The following is a 19,601-nucleotide window of genomic DNA, read 5'->3' on the forward strand; positions in this document are numbered from 1 at the left end:
TCTGATTTCTGGAGTTAATTTTTTTTACTGTGTTAATTCTGTCTCTAGGACCAATGTTTATTTGGAGCAGTGAGGAGGGGCTCAGAAGGGGTGGTGGTGGTGATATATTTGATTAGAGGTGGCTCCTTGTTCAAGTCCACACCATAAAGACAACTATCTTCTTTATCCACTCATAGGTCCAGCCCTAATGAAAACCATCAAATTAGATGTGTATAAATTTTAAACTGTTACAGGAGCCAACCTCTAACAGATCGACTAATGAAAACATAATTTAATCTAGTCATCGGTACCTAAAATATACAACTCTAGTCATTAGTAGTCATCAAAATACAGTTGATCCTATAGTTGCACTTTTGCCTACTTGCAAAAATTTATTAGTAACCTCCAAATCAATAGTCATGGTGCTTCTGTGGTCCTTGCAGACACACGCAGAGTGGTAAAAATTTCGAGTTGTCTGATAACATACATTCCTAGCTGAGGTCAAATGAGATGACATTCTGCCTTCTTATTTCAGCTTCCATACTGAAAAAGTGTCCATTTAGATGTCTGTTTAGTGCCACTTTTTCACACTTCAGTGCTTTTGTTGCTTTTGCTGTTTAAAATGGCCCCCAACCTTAGTGCTAAAGCGCTGTTGTATGTTCTAAGTGCAAGGAGGCTGGGATAAGTACTTAGTGTCACTAAACTGCACATCGAAGAAAAGTGGTTAAGGTGGTCACGTTTATGTTACGTACTTTTTATCTCACACACACACACACACACACACACGGCTGTGACATGCCTTCAGGAGAAAGTACACGTGTGAGATACGCTTCCTTCAGGCATGAGCTCCAGTGCTGCTGGCCGTAAGTTCGAGGTTCATGAATCAACAAAGTATTTTCAACATGGCATCTTTAAACAGAAACACACATAAAACAAGCTTATAGAAACCTAACCTCGTATTTCTCCCAGGAGTGATGGATCCATAGTTGCTCATTAAGGGCTTGTGGTGACTTCCTAGCACAGAACTACCGTCAACAATGAGAGTTGGGGCCCCTGGGTGGCTCAGTAGGCTAAGCGTCTCTCTTTATGAGAGTTGACTCACCGCTCAGGAATGAACTGCTGATATTCAGATTGTTCATAAAGAGACAACTGTAAAAATAGTCACGATACCTGAAATTTACATAACATCTTATAATTCCTCATTATAGGTACAGTTCTGAAACTGCCTGTGATAAAAAGCACCTCGAAAACCTAAAAAATGAGAGATCAAAACCTGTTTTCCCAAAGACGGCCTAGCGCCTGTACCTTCTGCACTGTTTCTCGCTGTTGCTTTGGAATGGCACGGATGCCAGGGCTCCTGCCTTCACCTCCTTGGGGTCTCTGTTCAGGGCGTGGCCTCCCCTGGCCAGCCTCTATACACCCTCCCCACACCCCCTCCCTTTTCCTCAGCTCTAGTCCCTTCCGCAGCTCTGAGCGGCATCTGACAGGTTATACGTTGTGTGCTTACTTTTGTCTCCTCCAGCCAGAATGTAACGGCCTTTATGAGGACAAGCCTATATATGTGGCACCTAGAGCCACAAGGCTTGGCACAGAGCAGGCACTCAGTAAGTATTTGCTAAAGAAGTTACTAAACGCCAAACATAAATGAGTGGATTCACAGGAACTCAGTGCGTGGTAAAGATTAATCATGTGGCATTTGGTAACATAGGATTAAAGGCACAAAAGAATTCAGAAACTATATCTTTGCTTCTAGAAATGTTTTAAACTAAGAGAAATTTAGAACTGACTTCCTAATACCTACATTTTGTGCTCAAGAAAGGACTCTGTGTCTATATACATACACATAACTTTAAGAAAAGTTGTCAAAAATCCGTACTTATGAAATAGAGGAAATGGAGGATTCTTCTCGATATAAACAAGCATTCTCCTTTAAAAATTGTTTTTATTTCAGGAATTCTTTAGATAGCCAGTTTCTCCAGAATATAGCAAGTATGATTTACAGGAAAAATATGAACTGCACAAAAAATGTGAGGCTTATATCTGCTAATAAAGGTAATACTACTTTTGTAACTCAAACTTCAGATAAACCGTCCAATGCCTCTTTCATATTTCTATCCCATGAAGGGTGCTACCACTTGAACCGGCATGGGAACTGGTTCCTTATCAAAATATTCAGCTATGATGCAATTTCAACTTTATTTGAATGGATATGTATCCATATCATTGTGAAAAAAGTGGTATCACTACACAGTGTTGACACATATCAACACACACACAAACACCTAATTAAACAACATAATAATCCATACATGACAGATTACCAGTGTCCTCCTCTTACCCTTATATTTTTCTTTTTAAAGATTTTATTTATTTATTTGAGAGGGAGAGAGCACGAGTGGGGGTGGGGGGGGGGAGAGGCAGAGGGAGAGGGACAAGCAGACTCCTCGCCAAGCAGGGAGTCCCACACGGGGCTGGATCCCAGGACCCCAAGATCATGACCCGAGCCGAAGGCAGATGCTTAACTGACTGAGCCACCCAGACGTCCCTCCTCTTACCCTTATAAATGAAACGTATCCTTCCATAAATTAGAATGATGCCTCAGACATGACAATTTCCAGGAATATATACTATACCTGCGTGAATCGGTCGCAGTCAACAATGCGGAAAGTTTTGCCATAAACTGTAATGTTTATTCCTCGATTTAGGTCTTTCCAATGGTAATGGTCTCCCTGGTCGTTCTTGGGTAGCCGCTGGCGTTTGATTAGCTTGCCTTGAAGGATCCCAGAGTTTTCCACAACAGGCTCCATGACAGACATGCTGTCATCTTCCAGGTAGTAGTAAATGTTCACTCGGCGAATCCGGTAATGTTCCTCAGTTGACATAGGAACATCTTCTTGGAAATAGGCATCAAATTTCAGCACCTATGACACACAAGGCAGGGAGAAATGGCATTGTATTAGTCTCTCATGCAAAAAACATCCAGTACCCTCCTCTAAAGAGAGCCGCTCGGGGAGAACTAAATACTCATCACTCCTATCTTCTAAATCGAAGGCTGCTAAACTACGGTCCGTGGGACCCATCTATCCCTGCCAGCTGAGTTTGTATCACCTCCAAGCTAAGAATGTTTTATTTACGTATTTAAATGGTTAAAAAAATCAAAAGGATAAAATCTCACAACACATGGAAATGATACAAAATTCAAATTTCAGTATCCATAAATAATTATGTAAATAATTAGCAGGTATTTTTCATGGCTGCTTTCCCATTACAAGGGCAGGATTGAGTAGCTGTGATAGAGACCACGTGGGCTGCTACTATGGACTGAATTTTGTCTCTTCCCCCCCCCCCAAAAAAAATTTGTATGTAAAAGCCCTAACCCTTAATATGACTGTATTTGGAGACAGAGTCTTTAGGAAGTAATTAAGCTTAAGTGAGGTCCCAACAGTGGGGCCCTGATCCAATTGAATTGGTGACTTTGTAAGGAGAGGAAGACCTCTCTCTCAGCAAACCCACCCTGAGGAAAGGCCACGTGAGGAAATAGCAAAAAGGCAGCTATCTAAAGCCAGGAAGAGAGCCCTCACCAGAAACTGAAGCAGCAGGACCCTTGATCTTAGACTTCCAGCCTCCAGAACAGCGAGAAAATTAATTTCTATTATGTAAGACAGCACCATATACAGTATACATACATGTATACAGTATGTATACATACATACATACCATATACAGTAAGTATATGGTATCTTGTTATGGCAGCTCAAGTAGACTAAGACACCTGCAAAGCCCCAAATATTTACTATTTGGCCCTTTACAGAAAACATTTGCTGACCTTTGCTCTAGATACTCAAACTACACATAGACTACTTAGTAATGTGGTCCTTGATCAGATGGCTTAAAGACCTTAACTGTACTAGCTTCACTTCTGTGTCAAAAATCTCTCTTAGAATTTCTGCAAAGAGTCAAAAATTTGGGCAAGACTATAACCTTTGGTTTCAAAATGAAAACGAAGCCTCAAGTCCATTTCTTTAGAAGGAGAGTCCCTGTAAATGCATATTAATGACATTTTCATCCTTAGAGAATTCATATGAATGAGACTCAAATCATCAATCCAGCACAGAATCTTTGGGTGGTATGTAAACACACCTTCACTGTACTCAGAAACATACATGATAGATGGAGCAAACCCTAGGTCCTCTGGGGAGCATCAGAGGGAAGCCAAAATGGCACGTTCTGTTGCACATTTAAAAAACATTTAAAAATACTAAAAGCTTGTGTTGACAAGCTTTGGGATTAATTTTAAAACTTTCTTTTATCCCATCTTTATTTTTAATATTTCCTCCCATGAAGAGAAAATATTAGAATGGTGTTGTAGGTAGACAAGAGTGTGAACCTAAACCTCCACTGGAACTAGAGGAACAAACCAAGAAGACCGTTTAGTGAAGACACAAATATGGCTTGATGAATGGGAAGATGCATAATTTTATACATGAGTGCTGTTGCTAAAAAGGTGTAGTGTCTACTGTGGAAAAACAAGATTAAAAACCAAAGAGATCGGGCAATTGCTTATGTGAAATAAGCATATAATGGAATAAAACCTTAAAACTCTTAATAAAAAGATGAAATGCATGAATGGAATAGAATGTTTAAAGGAGAAAGATAATACAGTAAAAACCAAAGACAAAAGATCGTTTTCAAGTAACATTGTAGATCCACTACAAAGAACTGAAATGGAGACATGATCACTATAAGTGGGGGCATGATCACTAATTAATGCATGAAATGGTCTGTAATTTGAGCCACAGATATATAAATACAAAAAATGTGAGAGCCAGAAATAATCAGCTAATTGAACCTCCCTCATTTTACAAATGGAGACTCAGGGTGGTAGAGTGACTTGCCTGAGGCCAAACTCAGGGTTAGGGGCACAGCTGGGGCTGAAACTATCTGTAGACTCATAGAGAAACAAGAAAAAGGTAGAGAAATACCCAACCATATATCTGATACTGTTTAGGTTCAGCTTCTGAATGGATATATGAATATGTTCCTACTGGATGAGTTCACTGAGATGGGGAAAGGGGGATGGTATGGATTCTGGCTGAGACATTTAAAAAACTTTTTAAACTAAGTGATTAATGAATGTAAATGGTATAATTCCACCATCAGGTTATTTTCTATTTTCCAGCCTCTATTTTCAATAGGTACTCAATTAGGGGCGCCTGGGTGGCTCAGTCGTTAAGCGTCTGCCTTCAGCTCAGGTCATGATCCCAGGGTCCTGGGATCGAGCCCCGTATCAAGCTCCCCGCTCCACGGGAAGCCTGCTTCTCCCTTTCCCACTCCCCCTGCTTGTATTCCCTCTCTCGCTATGTCTCTCTCTGTCAAATAAATAAATAAAATCTTAAAAAAAAAAAATAGGTATGCAATTAAAGTTGACTAGCTAGATGAACACTATAGACATTTAACAAAAAGAATAAAATGAAAAGAAAGACAAAAAAAAAGACAGAAAGAAAATAGGCTAGGAGTAAATTAGGAAAGCTAACTTGTAAAAACTGGTCAGTGGTTCTCAGACTCAGTTATACATAAAAATCATCTGGAAATTAAGATTGATGAGGGTTAGGGTGACATCTCAGTTTCCTAAAAGTCCCACTAGGGATTCTGTTGCATGGCCAGAGTTAGGACAACCTTACCTTAAAGAGGAGGCCCACTGACAAGGAGAATCAAGGATGATATGGAAATGTCAACAGATGGAACTAAAATAGCTCACATTACAAAAGCATAAGGGTAAATGAGACAGAAATGAAAATGTTACATATCCTTTGGTTATATTATGCCAAACCTGAAACGTTCCCTGAAAAATAAAAACTTATGAAGACAGCCTGGAGAAAACTGACAAAAGATGGAGTTGTTGTCGTGATGCATTTCACAAGGACTAAAGGTTTGCCATCAGTACAGATAAGACTTCCAAAAAGTACACAGCACAGAGCAGGTAAACGTGGAGCAATATGAACTCAAGAATTCAGAATTCACCCAACTTTTCTTTAACTGTATTTGGAAAATATTTCAGTGAAGTCTACAGGGAATTATTTTCTGTAATAAGCTTCCTGACTAAAGAAAGCCTCTTTCAATCCTGAGTTCAGCTGTCTATGACTAAAGTTTGAGGCATTTGAACAATTTTCTCCTCAGAGCCCTCTGGAAAACCTGTGGTTTGCTGTTGACTTTTCTGCAAACAGTTGGCTCTCAGAAATCTGAATTCAAGGGGTACCCAGAAATCCCAGATGATACCTTTTTGTCAAAAGCCACATGTGCAGGAATAAATTCTGCAGGTGGGGCCTGCTTAGGTTGGCCATAAGTTAAAATCGGTGCCTTGCTGGCCAACTCATCCAGCTCAGCCTGGGACAGCTGGTTGACCTGGAGCCGCTCCCCGCCTATACCAACTGTTGGACGTCGAACAACTGCATAGCCATTCCTGTAGCCCAGCGTCTGGCTTCTATGAAATGCTGTTTTCTGAAGAACAAAAGAAGTGTTTCATTAATAATATTTTATAAATATGTGTTAGGTAAAAGAGCTAACTTTCAAAAACATCATAACTTAAACCTGCACTTAAAAACATCACAAACCTTGTATCAAAATGCTTACCTGTATTAGAAGGTTCTTATATTTTAAGCGAAAACACCTGGTCAGGAACAGGGAGAAGAGCAGCAGTCTGAGCTTAAAATAAAACTTAAAGCCCTGCTCCAGAATGCCCAATATAATTATCAGCTCACTTTTCATGAGAAACTAAAATATTATCTATATTCAATCTTTCACTTAATTCTTTCTGTGTTTTTAATCTTATCTAGTGTTCATAAACCATGGAACCTAGAAGATCTGACTCTGAGAAATGAATTTTTGCCTAAAATAAAAGGCCTTTCTTGTTATAATAATACTGATACATTCATACAACTCTTTGGAAAGCAAGTGAGTATTATACGTTTAAAGTCTTGAACTCAATAAATTCTACCCTCGATACTTTATTTTAAAAATATAATCCAAAATTATGAGAAAGAACAATATGCCTAAAGCTGACCATTGTAATGTTAATTACAATAGTAAAACATTGGAAACAATATAAAAGACAAACATATGAGTTAATGATGGAAAACTCACTTAACGGACTGTGATGCAGCCATTAAAATATTGGTTTTAAAGACCATGTGGCAATCTGCAAAAAATGTTTATGATTTAATAAGCCCAAAAAAGCAGTATATAAAATTATATGTATACCATAGGGCACCTGGGTGGCTTAGTTGGTTAAGTGTCTGCCTTCGGCTCAGGTCATAATCTCAGGGTCCTGGGATCGAGCCCCACATCGGGCTTCCCACTCAGCTGGGAGTCTGCTTCTCCCTCTCCCTCTGATCCTCCTCCCCACTTGTGCTCTCTGTCTCAAATAAACAAAATCTTAAAAAAAAAAATTAAAAAAAATAAAATTATATGTGTACTATAATTAGAAGCATGCAAACACATGCACAAAAAGAAAGTGGATTTGGATAATGTTCTCTGTATTCTTTCTGAATTAAGTTGATTTTTTTTATAGTGAACATATTTTTTTTTTTTTCCGGAAATTGAAAAAAACAAAAGATTAAATAAAAAAAGAAAAAAGTGGAAAGGAAATATTTTTTGAAGGCAGAGGAGAGACCAAAATGGTAACATAGGACACCCCAGCCTCCCTACCCTTCCACAAAGATCAACAATTAGTTATCCATGGACAAAAACAGCTCTGGAAGAGCTTTGGAGTCCAGTTAGGAGGTTTTAGGAACACAGTGGAACAAAAAACCTGAGAATAACTACAGAAGGAGAAGGAAAACGTCATTTTGCTGCATCATCTCATCCCCCAAGCCAGCACTGCTCAGTGTCAAGGGGGAACTTCCTGGCCAGAAAGAGATCCCCTGGCCAGGAAGGAAGAGCAACCAGCTTCTCCAGTCTTTTGGGGCAGTCCACAAAGGTCCCACTTCAGTTTCCTCCCACCCAGACCAGCAAAGCTGAAGTGTATAAGGCCAGCTAGGAACACGGATGCAAAGTAGGGGCTACTGGCAGCAGCCCCTCAGTCGGAGTGACTGTGGTGTGTAGACACCTGCTCTGCAGACAAACCTGGCAGATCTTACCACTGAGCCAAAGCCAAGGGCCAGGATGGCTATGGCCACTGGGTACCCCCTGCAGATTTCATCAGTGTTCATCCCACAGGCATTCATGATGCCAAGCATCAGAGCCCCTTGCCCAGCCTCCCCTCCCCACATCCCCGCCAGAGCCTGGGAACCACGCCGGCAGCCAGCTCGGGCCTCTGCAGCTGCTGGAGTGCAAGAGGCCAGCACAGACACCCTCTGGCTGACCCCTCCCCCGTTCATGCACTTGGAACTAGCCCCTCCAGCTGTGCCTCCGCACACGGCCCAACCCTCATCACAGGCCCCCACTGCAGTGTGCATGCTGGGGGGACAGTGTGCAGCCACAGGAGGACACACCAACAACCAGGGCCTCGTGCAGCTGCCAGTGAGCCCATAGTTGGCCCCGGCCCTTGCCTTCTCTGCTTCCCACCACCATGTGGGTGTCTGCAAACAGCCCCTGCCACTACACAGGCACCCACAGCTGGCACCCGACAGCCAATTATGTGTCCCAGCTCCAGGCACCACTGCTGTTTGCCCTGCTCCCTAGCTGCTGGACCTGGAGGTCGCTAAAGACCCCCAAAGCCCTTGCAGCCACTATGGACCCCCTGTAGCACCTGTCAAGGACTACACAGTTGTCAGTGCCATAGACCCCAGTGGCCTGGGCCAAAGAGACATCATGTCCCCTGAACCTAAACCCAGTGCCACCACAAAGCCCTGCACTTGGTGCCCTACACCAGTAGGCCCAGGATCACGGCAAGCTGCAGCATACCTCCACCCACAGGTGAAAGTCATCCCTTACCAAAATCAGTCCATGAAGTCTGGAAGAGGTAGCTGCTGCTTGATGTGAAGATACCTATGCAAGACACAGGGATCACGAAGAATCAGGGAAACATGATTCCACCACCTATAGTAACTGGCCCCAAAGAAATGGAGAACCAGGAATTGCCTAATGAAAAAAATTCAGAATTGTCCTAAAGATGCTCAGAGACCTACAAAAGAACAGAGATGGGCAATTTAATGATATCAGGAAAACAACAAAGGAACAAAGTGAGAAGTTCAACAAAGACATAGAAAACATAAAAAAGAACCAAACAAATTTTGGAGCTGAAGAACACAATGACTGAACTGAAGAATTCAACTATAGCTTCAAAAGAAGATCTGAACAAGCAGAAGAAAGAATCTGTAAGCTTGAAGACAAATAACTTGAAGTTAACCCACAGAGGAGCAAAAAGAAAAAAGAATGAAAAGGAATGAAGAAAGCCCATGGAACTTATGGGATACCAACAAGAAAAATCAGGTATGTATCACTGGATCCTTCTCTAGAAGGAGAATACAGAAAGGGGTAGAAAGCTTATTTAAAGAAATAATGGCTGAGAATTACTCAAACCTGGGGAGAGATTTGGACATTCAAGTTCATGAAGCTATTGGTACTCAAAATTTCAATCTAAAATAATCTTCTCCAAGACACATAATAATAAAATCAAAGACAAAGAGAGAATTTTAAGAGCAGTGAAAGAAAAAACCTCTCTCATACAAGGGAACTTCCATAAACGATCAGCAGATTTTTCAGCAGAGATCTTGCAGGCCAGGAGAGAATGGGATCATTCAAAGTGTTAAAAGAAAGAAACTGCCAACACAGGATACTTTATCCAAAAAAAAAAGTGCTTCAGAAAGGAAGGCAAAATAAAGACCTTCCCTAATAAACAAAGATGAGAAGATTTATTACCACTAAACCTGCCTTATGAGGAATGCTGAAAGAAGTTCAAGCTGAAACAAAAAGGCGTTAATTAGTAACATGAAAATATACAACACATGGATAAAGTGAGCATATAGTCGGATTTAGAATACCCTAATACTGTAACATGGTGATGTGGTCACTTCTTAATTCTAGTATAAAGATTAAAGGACTAAAGTACTGAAAACCTCTGTAGCTCCAACAATTTGTTAGTGGACACAAAATATAAAAAGATATAAATGGTGACATCAAAAAACCTAAAGCGAGGAGGGTAAATAAGGATAGGGTGTTTATATGTGATCAAAGTTGAGCTGCTATCAGTGTAAAATAGACTGCTACATATATGTTTCATGTGAGTTTCATGGTAACCACAAAGCAAAAGCCTACAGCAGCTTCACAAAAAATAAAGATAAAAAAATCAAAGATACTACTATGACCCCTCATCAGTCCACAAAGGAAGACAAGACAGGAACAAGGGAACTACAAAACAGCCAGAAAACATTAAATGGCATTAGTAAGTCCTTATCTATCAATAGTTACTCTAAACATAAATGAACTGGATTTTCTAATCAAAAGACAAAAAGCTGGATGATTTAAAAAAAAATAAAAACCCACAAGATCAACTATATGCTGCCTATACTATAAGAGACTTACTTTGGCTTGAAGCACATACATAAGCTGAAAGTGAAGGGATGGAAAAAGATAATCCATGCAAGTGGGAACCAAAAGAGAGCATGGGTAACTATACTTACAACAAACAAAAGAGACTTTAAGCCAAAAATGGTAACAAGAAACACAGATGGTCATTATATAACGGTAAAGGGATGAATTAAAATAAAACAAACAGAGGGGAAAAAAGATATGATCATAAATATACATGCACCCCACATCAAAGCAGATACTAACAGATCTGAAGGGAGAAATAAACAACAAGACAATAATAGTAAGGGATTTCAATAGATGACTAAATCAGATAGGAAATGAACAAGGAAAGGTTGGATTTGAACCATATTTTAGACCAAACAGACCTAACAGACATAAAAAGAAAAATCCATCTAACAACAGCAAAATACACATTCTTCTAAAGTATATCAACATTCTCCAGGATAGGTTATATGATAGGTGACAAAACAAGTCTTAGCAGATTGAAATCATACCTAGTATGCTTCTGCACCACAATGGTATGAAACCAGAAATCAATAACAGGAAGAAAACTGAAAAACTCCCAAATATGTGGAAATTAAGCAACACACCCTAGTACAACCAGTGGGTCAAAGAAGAAATCAAAAGGGAAATCAAAAAGTATCTTAAATGAAAATAGAAGCACAACATATGTAAACCTTTGGGAACCTGCAAAAGCAGTTTAATAGGGTTTTCTTTGTTTTGTTTTGTTTTAGACAGCAAGAGAGAGAGAGCAGTGGGGGTAGGGACGGGGGTGCTGAGGGAGAGAGAGAATCCCAAGCAGGCTCCCCGCCCAGGGCAGCGCCCAACACGGAGCTCCATCCCACAACCCTGAGATTATGACCTGAACCAAAACCAAAACTCGGATACACAACCAACTGAGCCACCCAGGTGCCCCAATAGAGGATTTTATAGTGATAAATGCATGCATTAAGAAACAAGAAAGATCTCCCTGATATCAACACCAGATAAGGATACTATAAAAAAAAGAAAGTTACAGAGCAACATCCTTGATGAATATAGATGCAAAAATTATCAAAAAATATTAGCGAACCAAATTCAACAGCTTATTAAAAGGATCATACATCATGACCAAGTGGGATTTATTCCTGAGATGTAAGGATGGCTCAACATACACACATCAGTACTTGTTATACAACACATTAAGAGAATGAAAGATAAAAATCATATGATCATCTCAAGAGATGAAGAAAAAGACAAAACATCCATTCATAATAAAAATTTGACAAACTGAGTATAGAAGGAACATACCTTAACATAGTAAAGGCCATATGTGACAAGACCATACCTAACATCAAACTCGACGGTGAAGGGTTGAAAACTTTTCCTCTAAGATCAGGAACAAGACAAGGGTGTCCACTCTTACCATTCCTATTCACCATAGAACTAGAAGTCTTGGCCAGAGCTATCAGGCAACAAAAAGAAGTAAGAGGCATCCAAATAGGAAAGGAAGAAGTAAAACCCTCTTTGTATGCAGATGACATGATCTTACATTCAGAAAATCCTAAAGACTCCACCAAAAAACTGTTAGAACTAACCAACGAATTCAGTAAAGTTGCAGGATACAAAATCAACGTACAGAGAAAAACTGTGTTTCTATACACTAACAATGAACTATCTGAAATTGAAATTAAGAAAACAATTGTTTACAATTCTATACAATTCTGTATAGCATAAAAACAATAAAATACTTAGGAATAAATTTCAGTACATGAAAAACCTATACACTGAAAACTATAAGACACTGATGAAAGAACTTAAAGAAGGCACAACCAAATGGAAAGATATCTTGTGTTCTTGGATTGGAAGAATTAATACCGCTTAAATGTTCACACTATCCAAAGTGATCTACAAATTCAATGCAATTCTTATCAAAATTCCAATGGCATATTTCACAGAAATAGAAAAAACAATCCTAAAATTTGCATGGAACCACAAAAACCCCAATAGCCAAAGCAGTCTTGAGAAAGAAGAACAAAGCTGGAGGCGTCACACTTCCTGATTTCGAACTATCATTACAAAGCTACCGTAATCAAAACTACGTGGTACTGGCATAAAAAGAGACACATAAGCCAATGGAACAGAATAGAGCCCAGAAATAAGCTCATGCATATATGGTCAACTGTCTTTGACAGGGTGCCAAGAATACACAATGGGGAAAGGACAGTCTCTTCAATAAATGGTGCTGGGAAAACTGGGTATCCAGGCAAAAGAAAGAAACTGGATCCCTATTTTATAGAACTCACAAAAATTAACTCAAAATGATTGAAGACTTAAACATAAGACCTGGAACTGTAAAACTCCTTGAAGAAAAAAAGGGAAAAAGCTCCCTGACATTGGTTTTGATATAATACCAAAAGCACAGTCAGCGGAAGCAAAAATAAACAAGTGGAACTGCATAAAATTAAAAAGCTTCTGAACAGCAAAGGAAATAATCAACAAAATGACAAGGCAACCTAGGGAACGGGAGAAAATATTTACAAACTGTCTTAGTCTGTTCAGGCTAGTCTAACAAAATACCAGAGACTGGGTAGCCTCCCCGCCCCTCTTAGTCATTATGGTTCACCTTCTGAATGCTTTGAGTGTTATACACACCTAGTTCTTCAGTGCTGAGTAAAGATAGTGACCAAATAGGCAAATAGGTTGACACTTGGACCGTGTATTTAAAATAGAAAATATGTCCAGGGCACAGTTCTTCTTATATGAAGTACAGCAATGTATCTTCTCAGAGCCTGGGACCTAGAGTCTGCACACTTGTAATCCCCCAAATCGATTCAACCCTGCCTTGTGGGTAACCCGCACTCACCAACACCAAATGCTTAGGCTGCTCCTGCACGGGACAGGAATGTGCCTACATTCTCTAACTTACATAGAATGAAAAAGCCCACTGAAGGAAAAGCTCTATGATGCTGTGTCTTAATGCAGGGATAATTATGAAGAAGAGGCTCAGAATCCACACTCCCTCACCAAAATTTCAATTTCAGTTCATTCTCCCAAAGAAAATAAATGGACTACATATTTTATCTTACCTTTATATACATGGAAAGGAGCTTACAGCTTAAATTATTAAGCTATACAAATACAACTTATTATTGTCTCATCTATGATAGTTTACTGAATCTCAACATTGATCTTCAAACATATATTTCAGTAACCAGGTTAAAATTAAAACAAATACTAAATAATTCTGTCAAGGGCTAAGCTATGTCAGGAGGAAAAAAAAACAAGCTTTTTTTTTTTTTTTCTACAGAATACAACTAAAAACAGTTAAAGTAGGGAAGGAGCAAAATCATCTAATCAGGAATCTTTCATTAAAATGTTAGAAAAGAATAGGACCGGGGGAAGAAAAAAAACAGCTAATCAATTCTGGTTGAAAGGACTGGAATGGAATTATCTCCTACAAAGCAGGGAGGGATGGTTTGGGAGGAAGATAGGCAAGTGTTGAAAGTCTAACTTTTGGAGAAACAGCAATTGAGAAAGAAGATAAAACAGGACTGGGGAGAAGGTGGGACTAAGCTGTAGACAAGTCAGAAGTGCTGAACGGAAAAGGGATGGGGCTAGGTAGAAGCATAAATGAGGAGGGCGGAGACCGCGTAAAAGAACCTGGTGGAAAGAGGAGAATGAGTGTAAATGATTTATATAAGACAGGAGACGGAGCTGGGAGGGGGTAAGATTAGTGGGTCCAGGATAAGGAAGAGGAAGGAGGCGAGCGGGAATGATAGGCCTGGGGAGATGGGCAGGATGGGGCTGTGGGAAGGAGGACGATGTAGGGAGGCTGACTGGGAGAAGGGGCTAGGCTGGGGGACTGAGGGCGGTTAAGAAGGGAGCTGGGCAGAAAGAGGTACGGTGTGGGAGAATGAGCTAGGAGAGGACCTAGCCAGAGCTTGGGAAGAAAGTGGGGGCAAACAGAGATCTAGAGGGAGGAGAGGCAGGGGCTAAAGGAGCAGGGCAGGAGGAAGAATGCAGCTAGGACGACAAGAACGAAGGAGGCCAACAGACTGCCAGGATGGAGTGAAAAAACTAGAGAGGATGGAGCGGAGGGCAAAGGCTGGGAGAGAGAGGGTGAGGCTGGAGGGGAGGACGCAGGAATTGTGGTGGCGGACAGAGAAAAGGTGAGGACAGAGAACGGGGTCTGAAGGGAGAGGGCAATCTTGGGTGGAGGAGGCAGGTGCACCAAGGGGCGAGCCCTCCGAGGCCGCCCGGGGGTGGGGCCGGGTGGGGGTGGAGCAGAGAAGTCCTCACCGTGGAGTCCTTAAAGGACGTGCCCGGGAGAAAGGGCAGGCCATGCACAGGGTTGGACACCATCGCCACCGCTTTCGCCGCCGCCACCTGGGTCGGGTGTTGGCCTCCCGGGTTGCCCGGGCGACAAGCCGCGTACGCCGGCCTCGCGGAGCTCCATGGTAATGCCAAACATCCGGTGCGCCGCGCGCGGGGGCGGGGCCTGAGGCGCGGGCGCGACGGGTCTGCGCGTGCGCCGCCCGCGGGCCCGGCATTCTGACTGAGGTGGGAGCTGGTGGGCGTGGTGGGAGGAGGTGACTGCGAGGAGGCTCTCCTTCTCGCCTTGAGGTGCAGGGGTGGGGGCCAGCCCTTAGAGGGGTTACAGTGGAGGGGAAGGTGCTTCCTTCCGTCCACCCAGTCCTCACCGCTCCCCGCCCGCGCCGTGAGCTCGGGCCCCGCCTTCTCCCAGCCCTGGGAAAAGGGCTCTTGTCCCGGTTCACACTGAAGTGTAAATGGTTGGTTCCGGCTGAAAGTGGCATCTCGTGCCCGTGCTTGTTGGGGGCAGGGGCTGCGGATTACTCATGGTTGTATCTCTTGCTCAAGGATGTTCAGTGAACTAATGCAACCGTCTCGTCCCTGATCTTCCCATTGCTGCATTATCATTTTCCATCTTCGCCTCTCCTTATTCTACGGGTCAATACCTGCCGCTCTGCAGCCTCTCAATTCTTGAAGGCCTGGGCCTTGCCTATTCACCCCAGGACACTCAATATTCGTTGAATGTAGAGCTATAGGGTGCTTATCTCAATTCTCTTGATCTCTATACCTATCTGCCGCTGCAATGCAAAGATACGACCCACAGGGGGAAACGCATCTCCTTCGAAGAGAAAACTAAGTCATAAAGACGCAAACAAGTGGGGTGAAATAGTGTCAGGATCGTAGGTATTCTCGCCTTTGGTGATTTTTATAAAACTTGTTTAAATTATTATGCCTTTAAAGAAATATAATCTCGTTCATGAAGCAGCTTCAGGAAAGAAAGAAAAAACCTATCCATCAGCACTGAGGAGTTTAAAAATAAAAACAAAAAGCAAACAAAACCCCGGTGCCCAGACATGGGATTCATTAGATCTGAAATAGAGTTCAGGAATCTGATTTTTATAACAGCTGTTCCTGATAATGAGCCAGTTTAGGAACATGATAGAGTAGCAAGCCTGCCACAGGAAGCATAGCTCCACGTCATGGGTAGTTTAGTGCTAATGCAGACAGCAGCTTTAGTTTTATTGCTGCTTGTCAGAGCAAATCCCCCTGTTGGGCTTCACTAATGGGCATGAAGCTCAGGGGGCGAAGGACATGAATCCACTGATGGCACCTGAAGCAGTTATTGGTGGCTGTCTACCACATCCTGCCCAGTTTATTTTCCGCTAACCTCTCCTCTCTCCTCACTACTTCTGTTTTCCTGTTCTTGTCCCCTCCCCTTTTTTTACCTTTAAATTTTTAAAAATTTTCTATTAGTCTATTACTTTAATGCAGGCATTTAATGCTTTAAAAATCAATGAATTACCATTGTTGAATTTACTGAAAACTTTAAAAGCATCTGTCCATCGCATTATATCTTAGCCACTGACCTAGGATACAAGCCAGCTACTGGAAGAATACTTCAAAATGGTAAGTTCAACCTTTAAAGAGGTTGAAGATGCCTCTCTCACTTCTCTCCACCTCATTGATGCTGAGTATCCAGAAACACTGGTAGCTATAATCCTTGCTGACTCTTGATAATAACCTTTAACTCTTACCAGTTATACGATCCTGCCCTCCCCTCTATCTTAATAAAAGTAAATCCATGGCATTAGGATACACTTGAAAGAGCCCTTCTGGACTAACTGCATGGTTGCACTTGGGTCTATATTCCCTAGATTGGGTAGGGAAGGAGTCCACGGGGGCTGGAAAGGGTAAGTCATGCCTAAGCCTATTGTCCATTGTGTCATCTGTTTCTATTTGAGGAGTGGCCTCTGCTCAAATGCCTTTCTGTTCCAGAAGAACACAATAGTTAAATGGCTAACCGAGTGTGTTTTAATACTTTCAGACCCTAGAAGTGCATGGTGAGGAAAACTTTTCTTGGTCTATATTCTCCTAAAAATGCCATCACCCCTGAGGAGAGGAAGCTGGTCTGTGTTGCATCAATGCTAAAAAGCACAGGGACAAGTGTGTAAAGAAGGGGGGGGGGATAAAAAAAAATAAAGGTAGGGCTTCAGAAAACTGCTTGAACCCTGAAGTTTGGTATGATTAAGAGTTTATATCACAGGGCGCCTGGGTGGCTCAGTCGGTTAAGCTGCTGCCTTTGGCTCAGGTCATGATCCCAGGGTCCTGGGATCAAGCCCCTCATGGGGCTCCCTGCTCAGCGGGAAGCCTGCTTCTCCCTCTCCCTCTCCCCCCACCGCCCGGCTTGTGCTCTCTCTCTTGCTCACTCTCTCAAATAAGTAAATGAAATCTTTTTTTAAAGAGTTTATATCCCGTTTCTCCCAAACATGACTACTCAGCATGGATCAGGCTTCAGTCTGCACTCACCATTTTCCACTTGGTGCAATATACAGGAGAGAGCAGGAAACTGACCATCCCTGACAGCTCAGGTAAAAAGTGCCACGGTCTGAAGGCTGTGCATAAAGCTTGGACTCAGAAGACCACAGAAACATCGCATGACTTTAGCAGGTGTTTCACAACGTGGGGAAAGGAAAATATGGAAAGAGCAGTCTGCCAGCAGACCAAACCCGAAAGAGGGCCTCATGCTGGTTGATGACTCCCAGGAACTGATGGGAGATAGCAGACTGGCAGAGGTTAAAATAAAGCAGTTGCCTAAATTAGGCATCTCCTTTTTCAGGATTTTGCCCAGAGCGCTGGCTTTATCCAGAATTTGTTTGCAATCCTGTGATATTATTCTTCAGTACCTAAAGTCACAGGACATATATCAAGCAGGCGTGTGTGTGTGTGTGTGTGTGTGTGTGTGTGTGTGTGTGTCCCGTAGATATTTATGCAATGATTTTGGGTGCTCTACTTCCCTCTGCTGGATAAAAACGGTACAGCATGGTTTCTGAAAAAATTCTACACCTGTAAGTTTGAAAGTGCTGGGGGTGTGGCTAGTGTGTGACCATAGTGGTTAAGACCTTGCAGGGGTGTCCCTCCGTCAGAGTGCTATCCAGCATTCCTTTCCACTGCTCACTCCTTAATTTCTGGAATCTCTTATCTAAGAGTGCCCAGTCAAGTCACCTCGATCTTTGCAAAGTATGGTAGAAGGAGAAACACCATCAGGGATTTCCAAGTAGTTATAGGGGCACTTTAGGTCCTAGATTTAGGACCCACAGGAAATCTTCATCTGACACAAACTCATGCAATTTGGGTTTAGTTTTGGCCTTTCAGTGGTTTCCTGCCAGGGGTTCCGAAAAACTTGTGTTTCTGCTGCTTTTTTCTTCCTTAAGTCAGACACATTCTATGACTTTAGCTGATTCAGATGGCACTCCCTTCTCTCTGAAAAAGCCTATCACACATCACCTCACAGAATCAGAGATTTCACAGGCTATAAGCATCATAAAGATAGGTTCTTTGTTTTGCTCACTGCCATTTTCCCGGATCCCAACACAGTGCTGACACCTCATAAATACTCAATAAACAGTTGTACAGTGATTGACCAACTAAGTGAGTGAATGACTTTTGAGTCACTGGAATGACCCAGTATTTTTAACTGCCGGTCTCCATTAGGAGGCGGTAAAATCAACTTAATGGATTGTGACAACAGTCAGAATTTTTCATTAAAAAAGGGAAGAAATAGGATATAAATTATCAGGATGTATCCCATATTATATGGGTAAGAATAATTTACTGAAAAAGTTTTCAAAAAATGTACATACACATTCATATTCCGGGTATTTTTTTCATGGTCACAATCAAAAAACTTGGAAATCGATCGACACTATCCAGCCCACTCATTTTACTGATGAGAAATCCCCAGACCAAAAGAGATTAAGAAACCATCAGCTAATGACTGGTTCCCAGCTGAATATTTCTTACACTCCACCTCATCTTCTCTCAGATGGAAAAGATACTCCTCCTTCAGCATGTGAGGGATCATTGACCTTGCAATCATGCTTGTCAGTCATCTCTGATCTAAGAAGGCTTTTAACAGTATGGACAAAGAGAAATATAAGAGTGATGTGGCAGTAATATCCACTATAGTTGTGGATTCCAAATGTGGGCAGGCAGGTGGAGTCCATTAATTCAGGTAAATGGTAACCTTGAAACAATGGGGAAATGCCTTTGATACCCCCTCTCCCATTGCACACCTCAAACAGTCTTCCTTTTCTCCTTTTATATATGCAGCATGGAACAGAAAATGAAACACCAGGTTGGGGTCTTAAGAACCATAGTCGTGTCCTCACTGTGTTATGAATATTTGTGTGAGCTCAAACAACTTACCTACCTGCGATTCTGTTTTTTTCATCTCTAAAATGAGAAGCCTGAACCAGAATTAATGATCACTAGTTGTTTGGGGGTCATGGGTCATCCTGAAAACCAAGTGAAAGCTATGGATGAAAAATATGCAGAACCTTAGGAAAATAAGACATGTATTAATTTGTTATGAGTAGAGAGAAATCCTTCCTGAGGACAGAGAGCTCCCATTCTTGGAGATACCTCCGAGAGCCCATGGAAAGGGTGGACACTTCCGTATAGAACCCACAGCACCCTGCTCTGCATAAAGTGATAGAAATAATAATAATTATGACCATGATTGCCACTAGTACTTATTGAATGCGAACTTTGTGCTAAGGTATTTTTACCACAGTAAAATT

At 41.7% G+C, this 19,601-nt stretch overlaps 1 protein-coding gene across 5 annotated transcripts in view; it reads right to left on the bottom strand.

The window, feature by feature from the left end:
- EFHC1 (EF-hand domain containing 1) overlaps positions 1–14,942 on the bottom strand; it is a 72,747-nt gene extending 57,805 nt beyond the window's left edge. For all 5 annotated transcript variants that reach the window (XM_032409664.1, XM_032409665.1, XM_032409666.1 and 2 more), the window contains exons 1-3: positions 14,791–14,942; positions 6,256–6,477; positions 2,613–2,900 (exon numbers count right to left, since the gene is read on the bottom strand). In XM_032409664.1, coding sequence (XP_032265555.1) covers positions 2,613–2,900; positions 6,256–6,477; positions 14,791–14,853 — 573 coding nt within the window. In that variant the 5' untranslated portion in view covers positions 14,854–14,942. The remainder of the gene's footprint in view (positions 1–2,612; positions 2,901–6,255; positions 6,478–14,790) is intronic.
- Between the last annotated feature and the right edge of the window lie 4,659 nt (positions 14,943–19,601).

The sequence above is a fragment of the Phoca vitulina genome, unplaced genomic scaffold, assembly GCF_004348235.1.
Source record: "Phoca vitulina isolate PV1807 unplaced genomic scaffold, GSC_HSeal_1.0 scaffold11, whole genome shotgun sequence".
NCBI lineage: Eukaryota > Metazoa > Chordata > Mammalia > Carnivora > Phocidae > Phoca > Phoca vitulina.